Consider the following 26,230-nt stretch of genomic DNA (forward strand, 5'->3'; position numbering starts at 1 on the left):
GATCTCGCTCTATCAATCGGGATATCAACGTCTGTTGTACAATTAGTATTGTTACCTTGAGCGAAATTGCGAGATAAATGTGAAATGGTTTTCTACCATAAATCAGGAATTTTTTGTAAGAACGCTTGCAAAAGTATGACGTTGCCACGAAAGGGGAGAATCCGTTTTATCAAAAATAAAAAACACGACACACAGACGTTTATGCCTCAGTTCTGTTCTTTTTTTTTAAGCGGGTAATTTCACGAATAAAACTGTACAGCTGCCGTACAATCAAACAGCACTTTATTTCTTAGGGCTGTCTCAGAGTTACAACTTTGCTTTTATCAAAACTCTGGCGGAAAGAGATGGGGGGACCAGGAGGTGCTTTAGGATAACACTTGTGGGGAGGTTGAAAGATCATTTAGGGTACAAAAGTTGCAATTCTTTTATTAGTATTGGGTTAAATTTTTGCCAGTACAGTATTTTGTGGAGTGAGTCTAGCTGTTATAGAGGGTTAGTGAGGTACTGTTGGGTTTTTTTATTTGTTATATATGAGCATGTTTAGGTGTATAATCACAAGGGCTTCCTTTGAACCGCAACGTCTGTTTTTCTTGGACTTTCTCCTACTTCCCCTCCCCTCCCCCACCCTGCAACACTGTTCAGTATTTCGTCGGTCCACAGACGGATTTCAGTTCGTTGAGAAGACGAATAATGAAATAGCAATTCAGCCGCACAACCCTAACATTGTGTAGCTTGTATTAAATCGCCTGCTTGTGTGTTTTCCATGGAAATTCTTGCTGTCGAGTATTTCAATCCTTTGTAAGAGCCGGCTGACTTCAGTTTGTCAAGAAGTTTTAATCTCTCTTTTGAGTGTTTTGCTTTTAACTCTTCAGCTAATGCTTTCATTCTAACTGTAAAATCTTCCACAGTCTTATGCATTTCGCTGCTCGTGTTGTTTCTTAACAATTTCAAATGGTCTCCTAATGGACAAAAAAAAACGTGTTAGCACAAGTCAGCGACATAGGCCCCGTCCACACTGACCCGGGAATCGGAGAAATTTGAAAACGCCGCGTAAAATGTTTTCCGTCCACATTAATCCGGGTAAATTTGAAAACGATACGCTTCATTGGTTAGCGTTTTTGAAAAGCCCCGTTTTCGGTGACCGAAAACGCCTTTTCAGTGTGGACGGTTGGCTTAACCGGGATAAAAAAAGATGCGTTTTCAAATTTTCCCGGGTCAGTGTGGACGGGGCCATAGTCTACAACTGGTCTAATCAAACGCAGAGACGCGCTTTTCTGCATTTTCCGCCTGCCTAAAATTTATATAAAGTAGTGAACAATTGCTATTCTTTAAAGTTTCTGATTGATTTTTGGAAAATTGTTGAAAAGTTTCTGATTAGTTCCGTTTGAAATGACGAATCAATGCTTGAAAGAGACATTTAGAACTAAAGGCGTCAACATGAGGAATGACGACATAGCAACTGAAACTATAAATTAACCAATGATGACTAGCTAAATCACGATTTCGTTTTGAACCTGATTGGCCCAAAAAGTTAGCATCTTCACCGTTATTGGCTAGAGTATGTTGCACGAGATAACTGAACCAATCGTAGAGCTCTGAAAATATTAGTCCAAAACAGCCACGCGACGCTTTCGAGCGCCATTTTAAAACGCTGTGCAAAAAAGTGACCTGCTTTTTTTGTTGTACTTACTTTCTGTGGCCACTCTTCGTCGTAACTTTAATCTTCTTGCTAACTCCCACAACGCTCCTGCAGTAAGAAACACTAGCAACAAACCAGACGCCAAAAGAAGACTTGTTTCGAACATCGCACTTTCACTGTCAAACAAGCCAGTTGATCTCTCCACAGCCAGTGGTATTGAAGACTCCTGGAGAAAAAAGTAGATCGATAAATACAGATCAATAACTTATAGTATCAATGATATAAATTTAGTTCAACAAACAAGCAGACAAATGCGTCCAGTAAAATAATATAAATATCACATTTCCAAACACCGAGAAAGGATTTCAAAATACGACGCGCAGCGGAGTATTTTTGACGAACTTCGAGGTGTTTGGAAATGTGATGAAACACTCTTTCAAGTGTTTGATATAATTTTATCTTCTCAAACTCATTAATAATTCATCAACAAAAGACAAAGAAAATAATAACCGTGAAGGAGGTTTGGATACCCGGTCTTAATTAGCATAGTTTTTTACGACTTTTATTTCTCCGTTAACTCCGTAGTTTTGGTTTCCATTGAAAAGATCTATCAAACACTCAAGACAGTGTTTTATCGGCTATCACAAACACTTCGAATTTCGTCATAAATACTTTACTGCTCTTCGTTTTTTCAACTCTCTTCTCGGCGTTTGGATACGAGTCCCGATGAAACACTGCCGTTCGTGTTTGATATATTACTTTTCAATCGAAACTAAAAATTGCGAAGAAAACGGTTACTAAATAAAATCGTAAAAATTTATGAAAGTGTATATAAAATTTTTTTTTTTTTTTATTTTTTGAACGACTCTTCTCACCTCCACAAATTCAACATGTTCCTGTATGGTCTGAAATATTTCCTTCTGGTGTCTTTGCATGTATTTTCGGAAGCACTGCCTCAGTTTTCTCGCTTCACCTCCTAACACTACTCCATACGCCGTGGAATAGTCGTAGATTTTGATGATTCGAAAAAAAGGTTTTTCAAACAAATCTTTTCTACTCCCCAGCACATAGGTATCTATCAGCGCTCCGCTCACATCACCTTTCAACAAGGCCTCAGAGATTTCATCATAACTCGCGTACGGTTTTTCTTAAAGTTAAACAGAGCAAAAGTAAGATGAGAAATTATGGCTCTGATTGTTCAATAACTTTTTCTGATTGTTCGTTTGTTCATATTGGTTACGGCCAACTAGGAAACCATGTTCCCTACGAGTGAATGCATGAACTATTATATTGCTCCTCGAATTAAATCTTATACATCGAAGAAGGTTGTAGCTTACAAGGAACTATTAAAGGAAGCACGACGGTGACAACAACGCCGACAACGTATCAAAACTTTAATTTGGTATTTTACTTGACATTCTAGTGATTATGTAATTATTTTGGAGAATTCAATTACTATACTGATGCAAATGATGCAATCTGATTGGCTCAGCTATTGTACACTGTCAGCCATTAGTGTACACATACTGGTGTGTTTTTGTTTCCATCATGCCCCGCGTTCCCTGTTTCCCACCTTTCACTGACAAAATGCAACGGCCTCTGGGTTGAGACAACTAAAACCCTTGCTCTTGTCATCGTATTTGTTATTCTTGTCTAATTCTAAACTTACCAGGATTAAGTCGAGCGTTCCGTCTCAATCCAAAGCGATACTCAAACGAATCTTGAATGGCAGCAATCTTTGAAGAAAATCAATAAATTACGTTTTACATCAAATATGAATCTGATCAGATTTACAAATCAGGAGCTGTAAGCCTAATGTGAAAAAACCTACAGATAACTGCAAGGAAAACTGAAACACGACTGCAAGTCCTTCCCATTAATCAAGCTCTAATTTTACGAAATTGTCGTTCCTGGTTTAGCCATGCAATTAATCCTGAGAAAATGCACTTAAAACAATTGCAGTTAGCAACAAATGATTACTATCGTACCAAGGGTCTCTTCGGTGTTGCTCCATCCTCCTGATCTTTGTAAGCAACGCCGAAATATTTAGGATCCTGGGCTGAACTATTGGGGCATCATGCAAAACACATTATCTCTTTATGTAAGCAAAATTATGAAAATTGTCATACCTTATTCCCATACAATTTGAAGTCAACATCTAGAGACTGAGAGACTAAGGACATTGTTACCGTGGCAACAAACAAACTCTGAGTAATCAAGCTTGTCACGACCCAGAGAACAGTCAATACACGTGCCATGGGCGATACGGCGAACTTATCACCATACCTGAAAGAGATAAATAGTTTTTTTTTTTGTAAAAAAATAAAAATTAGCAAGAACTGAGCCTGTAAGCGATAATAGTTGTTTATGTCGTCATTCAAGAAGCCATTCCGCAAACAAACATTACATACCCGACTGTTGTCATGGTAATAAACGCCCACCAGAATCCTTCACCAGGCCCCCGGGTTATGGAACGCGAAAACTGGTCTGGGTTTCCTCCACTTTCCTGAAAAAGACCAGTTAACATAATTGTGTCACACTTTGAATCATTCTATACGTTAAGTCTGTTCATCCACTTCTATCCTCGCCATCGTTAATCATCCTCACTTCCTATTCCTGTCTTGCGTTAAGTTCTTGTCTTAAAGTTGTAGTTGTCTAAAAGGTGCTAAGTCGCTAAATAAAGAAAAATAGTAAGCTAGTAAATGAAATGTTATTCATGACTTGAAATAATTTATTATTACGGGCTTTCTTTAAACAGCAAATTGAATGAGCGTTGGTGATTTCGCTGTCAAGGGAGTTATAAAATTTAAGTCTTTGGAGAAACAGAAAATGTCTTTACATTTTTAAGGCGTGAGAGTTTCCAGTGTTTTAAGTGTAAAATTAGTTGTTTTGATGAAAGTACTTGTTTCAAAGTCTTGGTGGTAAGCGATAAGGTCTTGTAAATAAACTGACCTAACGGTAACAAATTTACAAATTTACGACAGCTGCAACTTACCACAATCCACATAAGAAATCCCGCTAGCAAGGACATCACAAAAACTATCAACAAAGCTGGCCAGCAGCTAACCAGGGTGTTATTCAGAACATCGGAAGGTGAAGCACCGATATCAGTATTGACAATGTAAGCCACACCTGGCGTCTGGACGAGCGGCCAGTAACCAAGATCTACGCCATATTTATCTTGTTCCATGTAACCAGGAATAGGGAAACTGAAGTGAGTACCATGTGAAATTTTCTCCCTCAAATCTGAATCACTAGATTTCTCTGACGCGTCTCCGTTGCCATCGAGATTAAAATCGACAAATGAATGTCCATGAGCCTTGCACGTGCCACAGCACGCGACCACCATGTCGTGTATGATGCCTGGTAGTATTCCACCGGGGTGGGGTGCGTCCACGCTGGTTATGTTGTTATTTAGGTAAGGAGCTAGTTTGCGCCAGTTTGTTGTAAGGTGATTTTCACAACGACATGTTTCTTTGTAAAAGAAAAAGGGGAAAAATCGTTTATTTAAATGATTTATTCCAATGATAACAAACAGGTTACACTAGACTTTTTGATAGGTATATAAAGAGACTGAATATGAGTGTCGTGTTCGGAAAATCCTCGTAAAAGTTTCCGAAGAGCTGCCGATGATGTTATCGAAATTAGCACGAGCGCTCCGAAAATTGACACGCAAACAACTTCAGCTAAAAGATCGAATTTTAATGAGCCATCCTGAGTTGGCCCTTTCCATGTGAAAGGTAATGCATTAGGACTCGTTTTGAAACAGAGTAAAAGGCAATTTCTCACATAAATGGCTCGCTACCCTTCAAGAGAACAATAGAATAAACAAAAGGAACAATGCCTCCAGCCCCGAAAACAATAGCAACTGCTACACAAGAGGACAAGTAGAATTACAAGCTTACGAGAGCTGCTACGTATACACTACTTAACACCACAATAAAAATAAAAGGAACTGAAATGGTCAAGATTGGAAAGGGTTAAGATGGATTGCGAACTGCGGAATGAAGTTGTACCTTACGAAAAATCAAAGGCTCCTGTGAGCCAGCGCATGGATGAATTGGATTAATCCAGGTTTAATGCATAAATTATACAATTAACTGTTTAGCAGAACGGAGTGAGTGAGTGCCATTGAGGTCCATTACGAAACCTCATTGCATGACTGCGTCATCCATGAGCTAAAAATGAGGAAACAACTTGCTGACCTGCATAAGTGAAGCTTGCTGGTCCATCACCTTTGACGGTGAAAGCAGACACCCAAACGCTGTAGGTACCATACATAACCAGATTTTCCAGTAAAACCTGATTGGTACTTGGATTCGTTACCAACTCGTTCTCGGGATTGCCCTCGACACTCTCGTCTCCAATCGCTGTCAGCTGATAACGGACCCGGTACCCAGTCAGGATACCATAGTTATTTGACGGCGGCAGTAGCTGCCATTTGATAACAATTGAATGAGTTGTTTCCCAGTTTTCCGCTGTTAGTCCTGGTGGTGCTTCGTTGGGAACTGGATGAATAAGAAAAGAAACACGTGACAATAAAAACGTTTTTCCTCAAGAGGACTGAGTTCTTGATCCGACTCACTTCTACGAGAATCAATGCTGACGATTGAAATAAAGCGAATTTCACTTGAGTGCCAAAAGTAATTCGCGTTTGCTTTCGTTTTCCGTAAAAATCGCGCCTTTTTCTCAATTTATCAGGAGTAAAATCAGAACCAATCGTGACTCGCTCACGCACGCTTTCTCGTGCTTCGTGTTGGCAACATGCCTTTTCTTCGAGTTTTGATTGATTCATACAAATGGCGGAAAATACATTATTCTGTTTTCTTCATGTTAATTGGCCCTCATGGTCTCGATCACATCTGCAGAATTCAAAAGAATCTTTAGCTTAAAACAAGGCAATAAGGGCCAATTAGTATGAAGACAAAAGAATAATGTATTTTCCGCCATTTTGGAATAAGGTGTATTTTTTATTGTATTGTATTGTATTTGTCCTTTACGACTGGCCAGAGTGACTACTTTGGTTTTCATAGTGGTTTTACTACAATCAAAAGAAATTCGCTCAATGACTCTCCATTAAACACCGTTCTCGGCAGACAATACATTTTTGGTCAATGCTACAGTTAAAAAACTTGCATAAGCCTATGCAGCATTACGTCATGCTTCTCACCTCCCATGTCGGTGGCTGTCTTTAGATAATGAGCTGTACCATTCCCTTTTATGGTGTGAGCTTGAACGTACACGTCATAGAAAGTGAACTTCGTAAGTGACGTCAAAATGACGTGTGAAGCGTCGCGCGAAACGTTTCTCCAACCAGATGAATTACTGGAGTTATAAGTGATCCTGTAACCTGTTATAATGCCACCGCGATAACCAAATGGGACAGGACGCCAGCGTACTGTGATCGCTGTCTTGCCCAGTGGTGTGGCGGTTATATCGGCTGGAGGGAGATCTGGAGCTGAAAAACACAACGGAATTTTAAAATTGAATTAAAAGAAACCATTTTCACGCCTGTTCCATCCAAACTACCATCAAAGTATGATGATATTTTTATTTCTTCACGTGCAACCCTAAACGTGACCTTATGTTGGCGTTCTGTCCACAACACCCTGAGTGAGGCCAAACTTCGTAACTTACACCCCAAAGTGAGACGACAAGCATCCAAACGAGGGATAGAGGGACAAATTTGATTATTCAGTCACAGCAATCGCTGCTACAGCCAAGCCAAGCCAAGCCAAGCCAAGCCAAGCCAAGCCAAGCCAAGCCAAGCCAAGCCAAGTAAAGTACAGTACAGTACAGTACAGTACAGTAGAGTAGAGTAGAGTAGAGTAGAGTAGAGTAGAGTAGAGTAGAGTAGAGTAGAGTAGAGTAGAGTAGAGTAGAGTAGAGTAGAGTAGAGTAGAGTAAGCCAAGCCAAGTAAAGTACAGTAGAGTAGAGTAGAGTAGAGTAGAGTAGAGTAGAGTAGAGTAGAGTAGAGTAGAGTAGAGTAGAGTAGAGTAGAGTAGAGTAGAGTAGAGTAGAGTAGAGTGAAGTGAAGTAAAGTAAAGGGTTTATTTTCAAAGGGTAACACTTGACAGCCAATTTTAGACTGATGACTTCATGACCCTCTACCTAATATATAAAAAAGCTATGAAAACGTTAATTTTCTATTATTTAAATCTGTAAAAACCAAACTACCTACTTCCTTCATCAGTAGAAACAGTAATTGTTGAACTTTTCAATCCGTCCCATCTCGTCCGCACCGTCACATAAATGTCATATAAAGTAAACTTGTAGAGATTTGTCAGCTGCACATGCGTGGTAAACTCATCGACAGTTACTTTCATTAACACTGACGGACGAGGAGTGTCACGTGGAACATAGTAGATACTGTATCCACGGTGAATACCCCGGATGTTAACGTCATCAGGGGAAACTGATTCCCAGTCAACGCGAATAGAGGTGGAGCTTGTGTTGTGTCCAGTGACTTGAGTTGGAGCAACGAGAGGGACTAGAAAAGACCATGACAGAACGACTCAACATCTAAAATAAGATTAAACTTTTCTCGTTCCCAGAGCCCATATGTCTTAGGATAAAAGACAAGATTGAGCCTGGGGACGAGAATGAGCTAAAACGTACCAGCATGTAAAGCTTTATTTTTACCGCACAAATATTTTAAGGAACGAAGAGACAAGTGACATTTCATATTGCTAACTACGATAAACGGCCGCAATTCTCTAATTTGATGTCCCATTTAAAGGTAATGTAAAAGGTTGAAACTTTTTTATCGAGGTTATTTTTAAGGGCAATACTCGGCAAAAAAGCAAGACTTGTTCACGTTAAAGCCACGCCTGTTTGCTGCACAAATCTTTAATCACTTAACAAACATTTTAAGAAGATACCTTACTCTTTCGTTGACAGAAGTTAATTCAAAACTATGTTTTTGAAAGTCGTTAATAAAACCTTTTTTAGTTTAATTAGAATATTCAACATACCATCTTCGTCAGTGTTTGCGAGAAGACTGGAGCTAAATGGCCCATTCCCTTTGGATGTAAAGGCGCTCACTTTCACCGAGTAGTTGGTCCATGCTTCAAGGCCATGGAACTGGTAATATGACTGGCTAGAATTCTGAACAGTCACGTTCCTTAAAGATCCACCCCAAGCCTCAAACAGTAAGACGTGGTAACCAAGAATTATACCGTTTTGGTTCTCGGTAGGTACTGGGTTCCAGGAAACTTCTAGAACAGTGCTGCTGTTACTGTGTACCGAGATATTTGTTGGCGGGCGGTCTGGAACTAGTTGCAAAATAAAAAGAATAAGCAATTATTGGACCATGTTGGCAAAAGTGTCCTGATCATTGGTCCTGATTAGTCAGTGGCGATAAAGGAAATAGTTAATCTGTGAGACACTGATATCGGATTTACAATGTTATGACGTATTAAATTTGTCGTCAAAAAGAGGACAGAGGCACACAAAGCTGGCGTCGTTAGTCCAATATCGCTATTTTAAAAATTATAACTTCGCTCCGAGGCTTGGGGGAACTAAAAGGAAATATCACACAGCGGTTGGGGAATTAATAATTAATTTCTTTCGATTCTTCCTTTAGGCCACGGAGCTGAGTTACAATTTTAATACATCGAAAAAAAAAATCAATCGCCTGTTGAGGAACGAACAGTCGGGTTCAAATTCCAAATTCCTCATAGCACAAAAGATGCTATTTAGTTTTCGTTCATTCTTTCCAAGATCTGCCAGAGACTGCAGGAACGACTTTTAAGCAGAGATAGCTATCTGGGTTTAAAGAAAAACTCTCTAAATTCTTCGTTTTGATAGATTTAGATTTTATTTTGCGTTGAATCTTTTATATGTTTATTATCTATTTGTCTAACAGTTGGTGTGATACCTTGTCGGCTTTAATTACGCAATAAAGATGATAATGATGGGTGAGTCTATTTGTTTATTTTCCAACGAGTGAGTAGGCAGTCTAACGCGAAGGCTGATATTAGAGTGGTAGCGGTGCTTGAGAGTTTGCACGTGGTCAAAATGTTTAGCAAATTTTGCAGAATGCCACGGATAAAATTTTTCAATAGTCTTTAAAGAATCATTCTGCAAAGTTTGGTGGTTTAATCAACCGTGTAACGATTTTTCCAAAAAATTGCTGGAAAAAGCAATTAACAACTTGCAAATATATATGGAAACAACAAGCGACGACGAAAATGCAAAACAAGTTGGGGCTCAGGAATCAGAAAGAAAAAAGGCAGAATTGGAGAATATAATTGAGTACCGCACCAAAGGTGCAATCTTAAGATCGAAATGTAGATGGTATAATGAGGGAGAAAGAAATACAAAATACTTTTTAAACATGGTAAAAAGGCACTACAAACAGGGAGTAATAAGTCAGCTTAAAATTAATGATGAAGAAACAGTAAACACTGATAAAGAAATCCTAAATCAGTGTGAATCCTTTTACAGAAACCTTTATAGCTCTCATATGAATAACAACGACACTTATGTTAATGACATGTTTTTCGACGAGAATAATACTAAGGTGCTGAACCCAGACGAGCAAATGTCATGCGAAGGCCTGCTGTCCAAAGAGGAATGTTTACAAGCCTTAAAAAATACTGAAACAAATAAAACACCAGGCTCAGACGGAATACCTGCTGAATTCTATAAAGTTTTCTGGAACGATTTGTCGGACTTCCTTGTTAATTCGATTAATTTTGCATATCAAACAGGGCAATTTTCGGTAACCCAGAGACGCGGAATCATTAAATTAATCCCCCAAAAAGATGCAGAACCTTACTTTATTAAGAACTGGAGACCAATAACCCTTTTGAACTGCGACTACAAAATTGCGACCAAAGCTATTGCGAACAGACTAAAAAAAGTTCTACCGAACCTTGTAGATAATGATCAAACTGGATTTCTCAAAGATAGGTTTATCGGGGAGAATATTAGACTCATTGACACCATAATCCATTACGCAACGGCTAACAAAGCCCCTGGTCTTCTACTTTTTCTCGACTTCGAAAAAGCATTTGATACAGTAGAGTGGCCGTTCATTCAAAAAACATTTAAATATTACAACTTTGGACAATCACTAATCAACTGGATTAAACTATGCTACCATAACACAGAAAGCTGCATTCTCAATAACGGATGGGCCAGCCACTTTTTTAAGCTCGAAAGAGGAGTAAGGCAGGGCTGCCCCCTTTCTCCGTATCTTTTTATTCTCTGTGTTGAGGTTCTAGCGGATGCAATCAGGAAAAACCAAAATGTCAAAGGCATCTTTGTGGATGGAAATGAAATAAAAATTAGTCAGTATGCGGATGACACCACTTTAATACTCAATGGTTCCAATTAATCTCTTACATCTTCTCTGCATATATTGGATAATTTTCAACGGATATCTGGCCTTAAATTAAATAACAAAAAGACGGAAGCCCTTTGGATTGGTGCTAATGCTGAAAAAGAAGACAAATTATGCCCAGAAAGAGACCTAAAATGGGTTAAAGGAAAGACCAAAGCTCTTGGAGTATGGTTCTCGACTAATCCTGACCTAACCGCAGAGCTGAACTACAACGAAAAATTGATAAAAATAAAGAATAGCCTAAGCTGTTGGGAGTGCCGTCGACTTACCCTTTTTGGCAAAATTACTGTTCTAAAAAGTTTAATTGCGTCCCAACTTGTATACATTTTGTCTCCCCTCACAACTAATCACCGTGTCTTAAGGGAAATCAATAGGCTCTTCTACACTTTCTTATGGAACGGCAAAGGCGACAAAGTTATGAGCGAAGTAATGATTAATGACTATGAAAAAGGCGGCTTAAAAATGATTGATATTGAATCCTTCAATAAAGGATTGAAAACTATCTGGGTCAAAAAATATACTGATGTAAACAATCACGGAAAATGGAAATATTTTTTTGACTTAGAACTCCGGAACTACGGTGGCAGAGCCTTTTTCAGCGGCAACCTTAGCAAAAGTGACCTGTCAAAGTATGTCAATTTATCCTATCCATTTATTGTGGAAATCTTAAATATCTGGTCTGAAATCACTTACGAGAATAATACGGACCATTTTTGCTCTCAGAGCCTCTGGCACAACTCCCTTATAAGAATCGATAACAGACCAATCTTCTACAAAAAATGGCAGCAAAAAGGGATTTACAGGGTTTCGCATTTGATGAAAGATTCAAATACTTTCCTATCCTTTTCTGAATTCAAAGATCGGTATGGTATCACTGAAACAAATTATCTTGCTTTTTACGGGCTGTTATCCGCTTTAAAAAAAAATCAAAGCACCCTTACACAATAATACAAATATACAATACGAAAGCTTTTATACGAAATTTATGAAAGCAAGTAAGGCAAGCAGACAGGCCTATAAAAAGTTAATTAGTCTTAAACAAAGGTGTCCAACCAATAGTCAAGAAAAATGGGCTACGGATTGCGCCTTTAAAGCCCATGAACCAATAGACTGGAATGCAGCGTACCAGCTATCTTTCCAGTGTACCAAATCTACAAAACTAATTGTATTTCAATTCAAATTGCTGCATAGACGACTGGCGACTAATGATTTTCTTAAAAAAGTAGGAATAAAAGATAACGATCTCTGTAGTTTCTGCAAAACTGAGAAGGAAAGCCTAATTCATCTTTTCTGGTCTTGTAGAGTTGTCTCTACCTTCTGGCAAAACTTTAAGGAACTTCTTGTAAGCCAAAATCTTGCGCTGAGAACATACAACCTTTCTTTAAATATAGTTTTAGGCCTAAGGCCAGACACATCAAAAAATAAACAGAAACTTAATTTTAATTTTCTTGTGGCGAGATATTATATATGGTCCTGTAGGACACGCAACTTGTCCCCTGAAATGAAACATTTCTCTGTCTTTCTGGCATGTTACAACAGCCTCAAAACTGGAGCAGCGTCAAATGATAATCGTTAGAAATCTAAGTGGGTGATAATTATAATTAAACGTATTTAGCAACAAGCAACTGTTAAAAAAATGAAGAAAACCCTAAGGCTAACACTGTACGGAAATAATTGTATTTGTAGGTCAACCTTAATAAGTGTTGCACTTTGTTAGTATTGTAAGTAACGTGTATTGTATGTAAGTAGTAGTAAGTAGTCTCTTTAATTAATTAATTAATTAATTAATTAATACAATGTAACTTAATGTAGTGTAAGTAATGTAAGTAACTGTATTGTAAGTAATTATCCAGTAAGTGATGTAGGTAATTGTCCCGTAAGCAATGTAAGTAAGTGAACTGTAAGTTGTTTTTTTCTGTGTTTTGCAATTAAAAAAAAAAAAAAAAAAAAAAAAAATTGCGCTAAGCGACCTGACTAAAAGTACGAAACTAAAACTGAACTCCTACCATCCTCGTCAGTCCAACACGTGATCTCACGTGATTGGTTCCCGTCGCCTCTACTAGTGAATCCGCTGACCATTATCCTGTACACAGAAAACTTAACCAGCCCCCTTATATCAACTGACAAAGAGGAGGCATTAACAGTTTCCATGGTAACACTTCTCTTTGTCCTGCCAACTTTGTGATATTCCACGTGGTAACCCAAGAGCACGCCATGAATGTGGTCAGCGGGTACAGGTTGCCAAAGAACCCGGATAGTAGTAGAACTCAGGTTGAAAGCGGTCACGTTCGACGGAGGGACGCTGGGAACTACAAAATGTCGAAGAGTTGAATTTTATTTAGTAAATCGTTCAGCTAGCTTTTATAAAGGATTTTTTCAAAAGTCCATAGGCGTCTGTTTTATTAATTCATGGACTTTCAAATTGCAAGTTGTAAGTAATAGTGTCAAGTAAAAGTTGCAAAGATGGGCAAGTGAATTATTAATTTAATTTGTTAATTTAAAAGATTACTAATTCGTTTAATTATAAATAAATAAATAAATTAGTTTATTTGTTATTAATCAATGGCACAAGAACAACACAAGAGGCTAAAAAAGGGCGCTAGCAAGGGCTGGCGCTTTGTTTCTCTTAGTGTGCATAGGGACATTAGTGCGAGAAGCACAACTTTTATCCTTGTAGGTCAAGAACAAACGAAATTCAGATTTGCTTACAGTACATGGAATTTTAAAAACGGGTCTTTTGCAACAGACGGTCACATGGTGCAAAATCCTCCATGCTGGATGGCACAAGAACCCGATAGCCTCTGAAGCGAAAAACCTTCAATTCTTCAGCTTGACTTTTTTGTTTTTGTTTTGGATGCCCCAGTGCATAGCTTGCCCTCCAGTGTGGTGGATTTTGTATCACATGAACAATTGTTGCAAAAGGCCCATTATGTGCTTTTTAAGAAAAAGCGTATTCTAAAAGTAGCGGCAACTCTCTTACCGTCTTCGTCAGTAGAAACGTTTAGAGGTGCAGAGCTGGGACCCGCAGCTGCTGTAACCGCTTGTACCCAAACAGAGTACACTGTGAATATCTTTAACGCTGGAATCACGACTGATAGCGACTTGTTACAAATAGAGATTTCTGTCGGAGGCGTGTTTTGGGCAGACTCTTCACGGTAGAATATTATATATCTCTGAAGGATTCCATTTAGCAAGTGGCTTGGAACCGGAAACCACGTGACGTTAACGGAAGTGGAGCTGAGGTTGTATGCTGCGACATTTTGAGGTGGAGCACTTGGAGCTGTGGAGGGAATGATACGGTATCATGAAAGTGTACATCCTCGGAGACCCAGGGGCAGTTAGTCGGGACGGGACGAAGGGGAAATCGGGCAAAAATCGGCACGCGGCGAAAAAATGAATCGCGCGATGAAAAACTTACAAGATTACCGTCAAAGTGAGCTTTGACGGGGCATGCGTAAAAGCCAACCCTTTTATTTAGACACTTAAAGGAGATTTTTCATCCAGTATATCTGTATGATATTAACATGCAAAAATATCTGCTTCTGAAAATGCAGAGCGTGTGGGGAATGACGGGTAGATGATCACCTTTACCCATGACACCCAGCATGCACTGCAATGTTAGTTCTCAATCCCTTCTCAATCAAACATCACACAATTAAGGACTGGGTAAGACTGTCACGGTGTTTATCTCACCTCCCGGCAGCGTTAAACACAACACTTCTTCACTCCAAAAAGTCTCACTATTAGCCACCAGCAAACCCACTCTAATGTTGTAAGCTGTCATTCCACGAAGATTGACAAGATCCACCCATGATGCATCTCGCTGTAATACCACGTGCCGTGTTGGACCTCCGCTGACTGCCGCATACGTCACATTGTAACCGGTAAAAAGACTTCCCTTCGCAGGGTCCCACTGAAGAAATATACTTGACGAGTTTAAAGCAACTGCTACATTACTTACAGCTGAAGAAAAAAGTGTTTAATATATAGTTATTTAGTATATGTTATAAAAGATTGAGAAAATTACAGTATTCAGAATGCAGCCGCCATGTTTATGTTCCTCTTTGGGCACAAATATGGCAGCCATAGAATTGTACATGCAGTAAAGTAGCATCTATTGAAAATATTATTCGCTTTTACCTATTGTCAGTCATATTTTAGATATCACAAGCAGTAGAAAAATATCGGTTTTGTGAGAAACACGTTCATCCGGGACATCATCTCCTAAACGAAGCACTGAATCAATACCAACATTTGCATAGAATTTAAGTTCTTTATGTGTAGAATATGTGAAAAGGATAGCTCTGTAGGATTAATAGTTTAGATTTTGGAATTTTGATGACGTCAGACGAATTTACCAATAGTCGCTTCACGCTACGAAACTACAACCGTAGACAAAAGTAGTTGGAACGCTTACGCTAAGAAGATTAAAATGTGAATACTTTATGCTTAAAGTTCATTATTGTCTCTAGCTCGCGATTGAATCCTTCGTGGCCAAGGTTTATATGTGCAATTTGTTGGGGAGTTATCATTGAGAAGGAGGGGGAGAAAGGGAATAAATTCAGAAATCGTTCCAATACTTTTGGCGAGGGTTGTAGGTATCTAGGCGTCGACCAGGGCCCGGTTGTTCAAAGCATGATTAAGCTAATCCAGGATTAGCGTGAAATTTGATTTCAATTTTATATAATTTCGTTGAGGTTTTCTGTTAATATTTTCTGTCCCACAGTTTTGACATGGACCAATCTCAAACTTAACAAAATATTAGCTTTGGGAAACCCTTTAAAACAAGAGAATTAAAATCTTGATCATCTTTTAATCCTGGGTTAGCGTTAATCGTCTTTCGAACAACCCGGCCCAGGTATGTATATTAGAAGCCAAACTTACCTTTAAGGAGCTACGTCACGGGCAACCCATCTTGACAAAAATTGGCATGGTTTTTTCACATTTCTCACTCGTAATCCGTTTTAATCTTCGTCAGTCGAAACCATCCAGGTTAGTTTCGGGTTTTAATTCTCCTTTGGTGTTTTTATACGTTAGAAAACTACAGTAAAAACCCGCGTATAAGAACCTAGGTTTTTTCAAGTTAGCCTAAACAGGTTCTTATATAAATGGTATTAAGTGTAAAATTAGGCTTACTAGGTTCTTAATTAGGTTCTTAACTTTTATTCAAGAAATAAAGTAGAATTTTTAAATGATCGGCTCTTTAATGTCCAATAACAGTATTCTTGGAGGCTTCGGTAAGCAAAATACTATACTATTTTAAGGTGGCTCGACCCAGTTTTTTTCTAGCGATACCTATCAACTTTGAAACCCTCAAACTTAAAGGGATTAATGTCAATGACATATCTACTATATCACATGGATTACACATAGACTGAACTACAATATGATATAAATTTTTGGGAGATCGGAATGAATATCACGTGGCAATGACGTCACACAGGTTTTTGCTCTGAATCGAATTTTAGCCCGTTACCGCATTTTCTCTCGAGATCCTCCACGCTACGTATACCTTGGGTGATTGCCTTCAGCTCTGCGGAGTTTCATCAAAATCTACAAGAGGAATTTTGAAATATCTTAGAATTTGTTTTTAGATGGTATAATTTATGCGTAAAATAAAGACAAGACTTCAAATAAAGAAATTTGCTTCTTTTTTATGTTTAATGAGAGGCTTTAGCCCTCATTCCTTTTAAAAATGTCCCATATCCGATATCCAAACCGTAAGAAGTAGGTAGACTTGCGCGATTTCGAAAAATATGAAATATATGAATCATAGTGAAGCTTAATGTTTAGTTCTATTTACCAATTTTACGCCTACTTTCGCAAAAAACGCGATTATTTCAAAACTCGTCGATGAATTTCCCCCCACATTTTTCAGGGTGTCAATTGATCAGTACACTACACAATCCCTGAATTTGATGCTCATTGAAAACTTCTAAGGTTGTCTAATATAAACGCAAAATTGAGTAAATATTGAAGCAATCTCGTAGTTTTGAATAATTTTTTGCCCTGGGATTTCCTATTGTTTCGAGTTGAGCACAACATCGAATTCCTGTGCACCACGCGTAAAATGACTACGCTTGGCTACCTTCCGAAAGCTTACCGAAATCTTTCCGAAATATGGTCCGTTTTAAAGAAAACAATGGAAAAGAAATTGTCACGCCACAACTTTTCTTGTGTGGTCGACGTCTTGGCTGTGTTAAAAGTTAAAAATGCCAAGAACAGGAAATGCAGAACAAAAAAGGCCGCCGTACTGAATGCTACGCTAAAGAGATTTAAACACTGATCAAAAGAAAGAAAGTGTAAACGAGGTAAGTTTCTGACTACGCGGTCAAGTCATATGTAAATGACTGGAATGGCGTCAAAACATAACCGGCTTTGAGTTTCATTCATTCATTATTGTTTACTTGAACTCGAGAGTATTACCATATTTCCGAAAGATTTCGGTAAGCTTTCGGAAGGTGGCCAAGCGTAGTTATTTTATGCGTGGTGCACAGGAATTCGATGTTGTGCTCAACTCGAAACAATAGGAAATCCCAGAGCACAAAATTATTCAAAACTACGAGATTGCTTCAATATTTACTCAATTTTGCGTTTATATTAGACAACCTTAGAAGTTTTCAATGAGCATCAAATTCAGGGATTGTGTAGTGTACTGATCAATTGCCACCCTGAAAAATTTGGGGGAAAATTCATCGACGAGTTTTGAAATAATCGCGTTTTTTGCGAAAGTAGGCGTAAAATTGGTAAATAGAGCTAAACATTGAGCTTCACTATGATTCATATATTTCATATTTTTCGAAATCGCGCAAGTCTACCTACTTCTTACGGTTTGGATATCGGATATGGGACATTTTTAAAAGGAATGAGGGCTAAAGCCTCTCATTAAACATAAAAAAGAAGCAAATTTCTTTATATGAAGTCTTATCTTTATTTTACGCATAAATTATACCATCTAAAAACAAATTCCAAGATAATTCAAAATTCCTCTTGTAGATTTTGATGAAACTCCGCAGAGCTGAGGGCAAAGACCCAAGGTATACGTAGCGTGGAGGATCTCGAGAGAAAATGCGGTAACGGGCTAAAATTCGATTCAGAGCAAAAACCTGTGTGACGTCATTGCCACGTGATATTCATTCCGATCTCCCAAAAATTAATATCATATTGCAGTTCAGTCTATGTGTAATCCATGTGATATAGTGGATGTGTCATTGACATTAATCCCTTTAAGTTTGAGGGTTTCAAAGTTGATAAGTATCGCTAGAAAAAAACTGGGTCGAGCCACCTTAATCTGATTCTGTTAAAATCAAAACCATACTGTAACCTTCACTATAATTCCCAATAAATCTTGTAACTATGCTGTAACTATAATGTGTACAGACTGTGTTATAAATATATTTTTGAGAAGATTTTTTAATTCTATATTTTTGAGAAGATTATTTTTTCTTTTTTGAAAATAAGAACCTGTTTTAGAATTTTAGCCTAAAATGGTTCTTATGTGAAGGGTGCTTAAAATTAAAATTTAGCCTAACAGGTTCTTAAATGTAAGGTTTTTATACGCGGGTTTTTACTGTACTTCAATTTGAGAGTAATCACAGAAATGGCTTAAAACTTCGTGACATTGCTCCTTTTAAACGAGACAGCTACTTTCATTTACCTTCACAAGCAGTAACCACGTTAATTGCTTCACTCAGTTTTCCATATCCCTGCAGAGAATACGCGCGAACCTTGAAGCTGTAAAGCTCGCAAACTTCTCCAACAAACCACACTTGAGTTATATTGTCATTTATGTCCATGCCCAGCAAGAAATCCTCAGTGATATCATTACCTTTACTGTACAACACTTGATATCCTTGAAATATTCCATAGCTTGGATCGTCCTCGGCATATTCCCAGTTGAGATGCAAAGTTGAGCCGTTAACTGCGGTGATGGTAGTGTTTAATGATTTTTCACAAACTGTGACAAGAAGAAATTTTAAAAAGGTTTTATTTGGAACTCATGAGTAAAAAAAGCGTTGTTAAGGATGGTACATTTTGGACCATTTTTTCTACTTTTTAAGTTGTCACGAGCTAGAATCCATCTCAATCGTCTTCATTTGAAGCTATCTTTGTTTTTTTTTCTCAGCTTATTGTTACTTTTTTGGTATTTTTCTACCGTTGTTAACTATTATAACGTGGTTTTCTTCGACTTAACAGCAATTAATACTTATTAAAAAATCTCTGACTTTATTAATGATGAAATATATAGCCCGTTCAAGTTACAACCGAGCGAAGATTAGGTGCCGAGGGTCTGTAATTCCCTTCATTCGAAATTTGAACATTTGAGTTGTCCGATAGCAGCATTTTAACCTAATTCAATTCAATCATGTAACATTTTCGATTATTATTTGGCATTGCCAACGATGGCTATTGACGCCACAAAAACAGTCTAAACATATGAAGACGTTGAAAAGATAACTACATTGGGTATTTTGCTTTAATTTAATTAAGTATACGGTACACAAGGGGAGAAGGAAATCATGGGTTTACAGTATATTTTGGTAGAATAATCAACAGACATTTAGTTAAAAGGTTAAAAATCTTCTTCATTTATCCTTGATTTAGAGCATTTGCTCTCTCCTTCAGTGGTCTAATTTTGGGTACATCATGTAGCCTTTTAATTAGGCATATTGGTATACAACAAACCACCCCCTCCCCCCGGGCCGACCACAATGTTACGCACAACGCTTCTTCGATGCTTTTTTTGTTGATGTGTTACTAATAGAAAGGTAACGCAAACCGAGAAGACTTGAAATCCAAAATTCAAGTGGAGTCCACTCGCGAAGACTCAAGGCCGCCATGTTGTGACATCACGGTTTTGTTTCGAGCAATTCCAGAGGTGGAAATGACCCGGACAGTTAAATGGTAATGAACTTTCACCTCACTTGCATTTTGCCAACTTCGTTTAATTTCCGTATTTACTTCCTAATTGGATCGTTCTCAATTTGATTACTTTTCACTAAAACTCTTGGGTCAAAACTTACCATTAAGAGCTTCAACATCCAACAGCTGGATGGCCATGTCTCCGAGGTAATTCACTTCATTTGGATCAAGTGTTTGATTTATAACTTCAAGTAACGGCGTGATCATTTCGTAGTCAGGGATGTCGAAAATTATGCTGAAATAGGCTATGACGCTTCCAGGCCTAAAAAAAAGAGATGACATTTAACAATTAGGCTATACGTTCTGCAGTTAGAAACTAAACAAAACAGTTGAGGTTTTAAACGAGTGAATTTTTATTCAGGGGTGGGGGATGCATTTTCTCACTCTGCAGCAAGATTTCGATTGAAACTATGCGCAGTAGGGATGCGTAATGCAATACTGGGGAATGACTTTAAACAAGACTGCTCGCTTTGACATGGTGGCTACGCTGCACATACACGATCAACGTGGCTTCAAAAATAGTGGATAAAGTCTATCATTATATAATATACTTACCAAAACGTGTGTGTCTCTATGGTTTTGATATAATGCGCTTTGTTAGCTTTTTTATAAACATTCCGGATCTATAATAAAAAGAGGATGTATGTAAGTAAGAAACTTTAGCGTTTAGTGAACTTATTATTTACATCGTCATCTTGAGACGTGGTATGGCCGAAAGGGACGAGGATGTTCTCCGAGAATTTGAAATAAACTCCTGGAGGAGAACAATCTATTGACCCCTAAAACATACCATTTTCATACCTGATCGGCATACACCGCCAACTCCGTATACAGCGTGTTTTTTTTTCTGCAACTAGACCTTGACAACTAAAAATATCGGCTTTCTTGAACAGTCTTATTGAGTCCAAAATCCGTAATTTACATTCCCGTTCCTTCCATAGAGGAGCCTCCCCCTGCCACCCGGATCTAAAGCGCGCCATTGCAAACGCTCTACTGAAAACGTTTCAAAAAGATGATGAAAATCTGAAATTTAAACTCACTTTACTTTCTATTTTGTTTTGCAGTTCTAGAAAGTCATAGTGCAGTGGATCAGTCAAATTGAAATTCCACACTTCATCTAACAGCTTAGCCTCCAGACGAAAGTCAAGATCTTGGTCATCTCGTTCTCGGGCTGAAAAACCAATGTTGAAAGATAAACATATTTGGGATTGAATAATTGATCTGTATGGTACATAAGTGGTGGTTTTATCTGACGTTGTAAAATTCATTAAATATTCATGCGGGTGCAAACCAATCCCAGTACCATATTCAGATCACATGTACACAACTGTAAACCCCAATACAAATCAAACAATAAAATTAACTTTTGATACAGACTCCTGCTCAGCTAATTAGTATTCATTAACTTTTGATACAGATCTGTACTGATTCGCATAACAATAATTTGCATTCAATTTATTGTTTTCATTTCATTGATTAAGTGCTACGATTTGGAGATAAAGCATTTTGAAATTTGTGAAGTCCTATTGACTGTCACAAAACGGATATTTTTAACGAATTGTTCAATTTTCAGACGTGATAATTATTTAGAAGTGATATATAAAATGATTTAAGTGAAAAATGAATAAGATTAATGGCTGAATTTAATTCTATGGCCGCATTGTTTGTGCCCTAAAGAGGGAGACAAACATGGCGGCTGCAAACTAAATACTGTCGGTATTTTTCTTCAAATTATTTTCGGAAAAACTCTATGATTTAAACAAAAAAAATCTATCTGATTTCTGCTCTATAATCTTATAGCTTTTTAATGTTTTTCGGCAAAAAAGCAATTTTTGTAACTGATGAAAACCACCAATTATTTCCGCGGATTCAGGGCGACTGCTTATGGAGTTATATTAAGGATGGTGCACGTGTCTTCATTTTTTCTGCTAAATTTCTCATGATGGTTCGTCGCTTGAAATCTGTCTTAATCTTCCACATTTTTCACCATCATTCTATTTTTATTTATTATCGTCTCTTGACTGTATTCTACCCTCACAAAAGTGCTCCTTTTTTGTTGCCTTTGATTTGTGGTTAATTATGTACGCGTGCAAAATGTCGCATAATGTACTTTGACATAACTATTTGAAAACCAGCCATAACTGCTAAAGTACGATGTTATAATGGTGAGTTTAATCATGTCGATCGGTTGGTTGGTTGGCGGCTCTTTCATTCTTTTAGCAAGCTAGTCAGCCAGCCAGCCAGCCAGCCATGTCAGTCAGTCAGTCAGTCAGTCAGTCAGCCAGCCAGCCAGCCAGCCAGTCAGCTAGCCAGCAAGCCAGTCAGTCAGTCAGTCATTCATTCAGTTAGCCAGCCATGTCAGTCAGTCAGTCAGTCAGCCAGCCAGCCAGTCAGTCAACTAGCCTGCCAGCCAGTCAGTCAGTCAGTTAGCCAGTCAGTCGGTCGGTCGGTCGGTCGGTCGGTCGGTCGGTCGGCCGGTCGGTTGCCAGTCAGCCAGCTAGTCAGTCGGTTGGTCGGTCGGTCAGTCAGTCAGTCATTCAAATCACAAGCTTTACCTTTTTCCATTTTGCAGCATCTAAACCGACTGATGCAGTACAGTTGTCTGCAGTTGGTTACGCGAATTTGAGTCATGTAGTGATGATCAGCACACTTAGCAAGGCCAGGCTTATCGAAGGAAGTTATTTTCTCATCGTAGCAGTGTCCATAAGATAACGGCTGACTGGCAGGTTTGCAACATTCCACCTTTGTAATGTCATCGAAGAGAGCCTGAGAGCCGCCCAGGCGGTGAATACCACGAATGAATGTTCCTTTATGGCATGTCAGATAGCCATGTATACCAGACCTTAAATGAGTACAAGGCGATTGATGTAAACACATGTACAGAAGGAAAGAGTATAGATTATTAGGTTATTGAAATATAATAAAGTAAGTGAAATAAGAATTAAAAGTAAGTGAAAAAAAGTAAATGAAAAAAAGATTTAAGGTGGTTGAATTATCGACAAACCAAAAACAAACGAATGAACCAATGAATGAGCGAACCGACAAATAGAAGAATGGAGGAATGAACGAACAATCGAATGAACGAACGAGTAGATGAATGAAGGAATGAGTGAACGAAGGAACGTAGGAATAAATGGACGAATAAGGCAATGAACGAACAAACAAACGAACGAACGAGCTAGCGAACGAATGGACGAAGGAAGGAATGGCCAGACAAACGAATAAACGACGACCAAATGAACGCATGAACGAAAGAACGACTAATTGAACCAACGTATGAATATGTGAAAAAAAAAACACACGAAAAAACTGAACTGAACTTACAAAGCAATAAATGAAGGAAGGAAGGAAGGACGATTATATGACTATGTATAGAAATAAGAACCCTGTTATGACAGTTAAACTAAGTCCTTCACTTCAGAAAGAGAATACTTGGAGATGCGTTATCACAGAAACTTTTCCACTTTTGAACTTAACAAGTACGTTCATTACCAATTTTCATGATATTCTTCTATGTTGCATTCCAAATCTTGGTGGTCGTACTGTGATGTTGGTGAACAACACCAACCTCCTTCTAATCGATCAACAAAATCTGCCAATCCACCGTTCTCTCCTCTTCGTAATCCGTTCATAAGCGAATTTTCCTCAAGACATCGCGACCATCCTTCCGTCTTAGAGCTTTCTGTCCAGTCAGACATGGTACAGGTCCAAGATGGAGCTATCGAGAAAGAAACTTTTGTTAATATGCCGTTAAGCTGTTAAAGTTGGGGTGCATCACAACAGCAACTACTATTACTTCTAGCCAGGGGCGGATTTAGAGGGGAGTAAGCCTCCTTTATTCTTGATTGAGCTTTAAAACAAGACTATGTAAGGCAGGAAGGGTCTGGGAGTGAAGAGCCCAGCGGAGGTGGGGTGGGAACTCCTATATAAAAAGGAACGGCGGTGCTCACGTCTTGCTTAGAATTACGGATTTTTGTCTCACATTGGGTGTTCAAGACAGAACGCCAATATTATAAGCCGTTAATCATTGAAGGTCACTGTAGTTCTTTTTTGTCTGTGTTTAAAAAATGACATCGTCGAGAGGCCAAAAAGCTTGGGCTACGCCCAGATTGGTCTTCTTTTTCTGACGAGCACCGACGAGCATCGCCGCAGTCTTTTTGTGGTAGTTCATCCCACCCCCTCTCGGCCAGGCCGGTAAAGAGTTAAGAGTCTAAGAGAAAGAAAGATTTATATGTCACATTAATCTGCAACGGAAAGCAATCGACACGACATAAAAGTCCATGTAATGTTAGTCTATGGTTTGTATTACCTCTTATACATGTAAACATTTCGGCGACCTCATTTGGAGTTAGAGCTCTGTTCCAAATCTGCAAGTCGTCAAACATTGCCTCACCTTGCAAAGTTACAGTCGGTTGTTGGAAAGCTATTTGAAAGTTATCTATGCAATATTCCTTGAAAAACTCGTCCACTTTTAGACCATTTCTGAAAATGTTCAAGTCCGTTGTGTTCCACACGAAAGTGAAAAGAGACCATACAGACCTTGGAACAGGAAAAATAGAAACACATTTTCTCAAAGATGCAGAGACTCTTACAGCCAGATGCTCGGCAGTTCTGTCCGACTTCTGAAGTACTGAGAAGCTGTAATCCTCATGTTGGTAGTCTCCTATAGCCACAAATAGTTGTCTCACAGTGACATTGTCGCTATAAATCGTCCTGTGCTTTAACCACAGGGACACCGTAAAACCGCTGCTACAGGCAGAAGGTTCAGTGAAGCAGATGTCGTGGACTTCACCCAGTTTAATAACTGCTCCATCTCCACGAGTGTAAACTGCCCCCAGTCTGGCACCCTGCGTTGTACCTACATCTCCGACAATCTTCCCCCACATGTCCCCTCTTAGGTTGACCATGTTTAGGTGACTGTCTAGTGGCCAATAAGACGTTGAGTCGCCTGTTTCGTAAAAGATAAACAACAAGAATCGTACCTTAGTTGATATGAAATTCAACTAGTTAAATAACAGAGTTAAATGATAATTAAACCCATTTAAAGGTGGGAACCCCCCTGGAGATGATCCTTATTCACTCCTATACCAGTGGGCCTGAGAAGTGCTTAATAATAAGTGCGGAGGAGTTCGGAATATGTACTGAATAGTCGTTTTTTCATTCTAGGAAACCCTTCAGTACAAGTTCCGTCGTCTTTCGGTACAATGTTGGATAATTGTGTAGTCTTTGACGTCAAAGTCACAATCAAAGCATCGTATGCTAGACACGGCACTTTACATCCGAGGAAGGCTACTATGCCAACTCTCCCGGATTATTCGAGATTGTCCCGGATACAGACCGAATCTCCCAGTCTTCCGTACGGAATACGGCATATTTGACGTATTTATATATGTGGATGAATTGGCTGAGCTCTGTTTTAACTCTGTTTTGGGGATCGAGAATAGGTATCTTGACGAAAATTGCCAGTCTCCAGGATTTCTTTTTTTTTTTCGTTTGGCATCTTAAGTTGGCGCTCATCTTGTGATCCTTTGGGCATAGACTGATCGAAAGCAAATTCAAACTACAGTCAAACAGGTGGCTTTAGTTATGAAGTTTCAATAAGGGCAAATGCATGAATCGGTGCGCTCTTTGGACGTAAAATCCTCGGAGGTGATCGTAAGTGAAAGCTTGATTACCCAAGTGAACTGCTGGATTTCAACTGAGGTTTGATACGTGCGCATGTCACACAGGTTGCATACGCTGGCTGTCTCCGCATCTGCGGTCGATGTCCTCTCTTCATGTGATTTCAATGGGTCTGTACTCTTACTGATAATAAATTGCGTCATAACATTAACAATAAGTCGCTGCCTACTTTGACAATTTTATCCCGAAGTTCAAACACCGACCTCAAAATGTTTTTCTTTTTACAATAAAAACAATCTTTAGACTGATAAACTGAGGTAAAGATCTTTAGATCTTTACGCCACGTAACAAATGGGAGAGAAGTTCGATGAAGTTAATCGAACATTAAAACAACTTCCGCCTGACAAATGATCGGTTTCTATTTCTCATGACGTGATTGCTTGAGTTGGTATTAATATTCTAAGGAGATTTTAGACATTGATCACAGTTATCCATGATAGAGTAAATCTAACTTACTGCTGTCACAAAACTGAGCTTCTTGGAAAGCTTGGTCCCATGAACACCAGCCACAGATTTCGTCACAGTATTGGTACAAAGGGCACTGCCTAGCACACAGCGTGTCTGATAATATAAAGACAAAGAATAACGTCACGCACGAATGTCACGGATGTTAAGTCCATCTCAAACTTTAAGGCGT

General features: G+C 38.6%; 1 protein-coding gene across 1 annotated transcript in view; it reads right to left on the bottom strand.

Annotated features, from left to right (window-relative positions):
• Positions 1-568: 568 nt before the first annotated feature.
• LOC144629838 (uncharacterized) overlaps positions 569-26,230 on the bottom strand; it is a 57,725-nt gene continuing 32,063 nt past the window's right edge. Inside the window, exons 26-47 of the mRNA XM_078488055.1 lie at positions 26,050-26,154; positions 24,221-24,859; positions 23,404-23,629; positions 22,467-22,753; positions 20,952-21,082; positions 20,467-20,534; positions 20,013-20,173; positions 18,647-18,946; positions 14,683-14,952; positions 13,970-14,269; positions 12,996-13,298; positions 8,615-8,914; positions 7,822-8,130; positions 6,810-7,097; positions 5,845-6,147; positions 4,635-5,113; positions 4,051-4,145; positions 3,769-3,925; positions 3,309-3,375; positions 2,515-2,786; positions 1,691-1,865; positions 569-959 (exon numbers count right to left, since the gene is read on the bottom strand). Coding sequence (XP_078344181.1) covers positions 718-959; positions 1,691-1,865; positions 2,515-2,786; positions 3,309-3,375; positions 3,769-3,925; positions 4,051-4,145; positions 4,635-5,113; positions 5,845-6,147; positions 6,810-7,097; positions 7,822-8,130; positions 8,615-8,914; positions 12,996-13,298; positions 13,970-14,269; positions 14,683-14,952; positions 18,647-18,946; positions 20,013-20,173; positions 20,467-20,534; positions 20,952-21,082; positions 22,467-22,753; positions 23,404-23,629; positions 24,221-24,859; positions 26,050-26,154 — 5,477 coding nt within the window. The 3' untranslated portion in view covers positions 569-717. The remainder of the gene's footprint in view (positions 960-1,690; positions 1,866-2,514; positions 2,787-3,308; positions 3,376-3,768; positions 3,926-4,050; positions 4,146-4,634; positions 5,114-5,844; positions 6,148-6,809; positions 7,098-7,821; positions 8,131-8,614; positions 8,915-12,995; positions 13,299-13,969; positions 14,270-14,682; positions 14,953-18,646; positions 18,947-20,012; positions 20,174-20,466; positions 20,535-20,951; positions 21,083-22,466; positions 22,754-23,403; positions 23,630-24,220; positions 24,860-26,049; positions 26,155-26,230) is intronic.

This window comes from Oculina patagonica, chromosome 11 (genome assembly GCF_052425735.1).
Source record: "Oculina patagonica isolate OP01 chromosome 11, crgOcupat, whole genome shotgun sequence".
In the NCBI taxonomy this organism is placed as follows: domain Eukaryota; kingdom Metazoa; phylum Cnidaria; class Anthozoa; order Scleractinia; family Oculinidae; genus Oculina; species Oculina patagonica.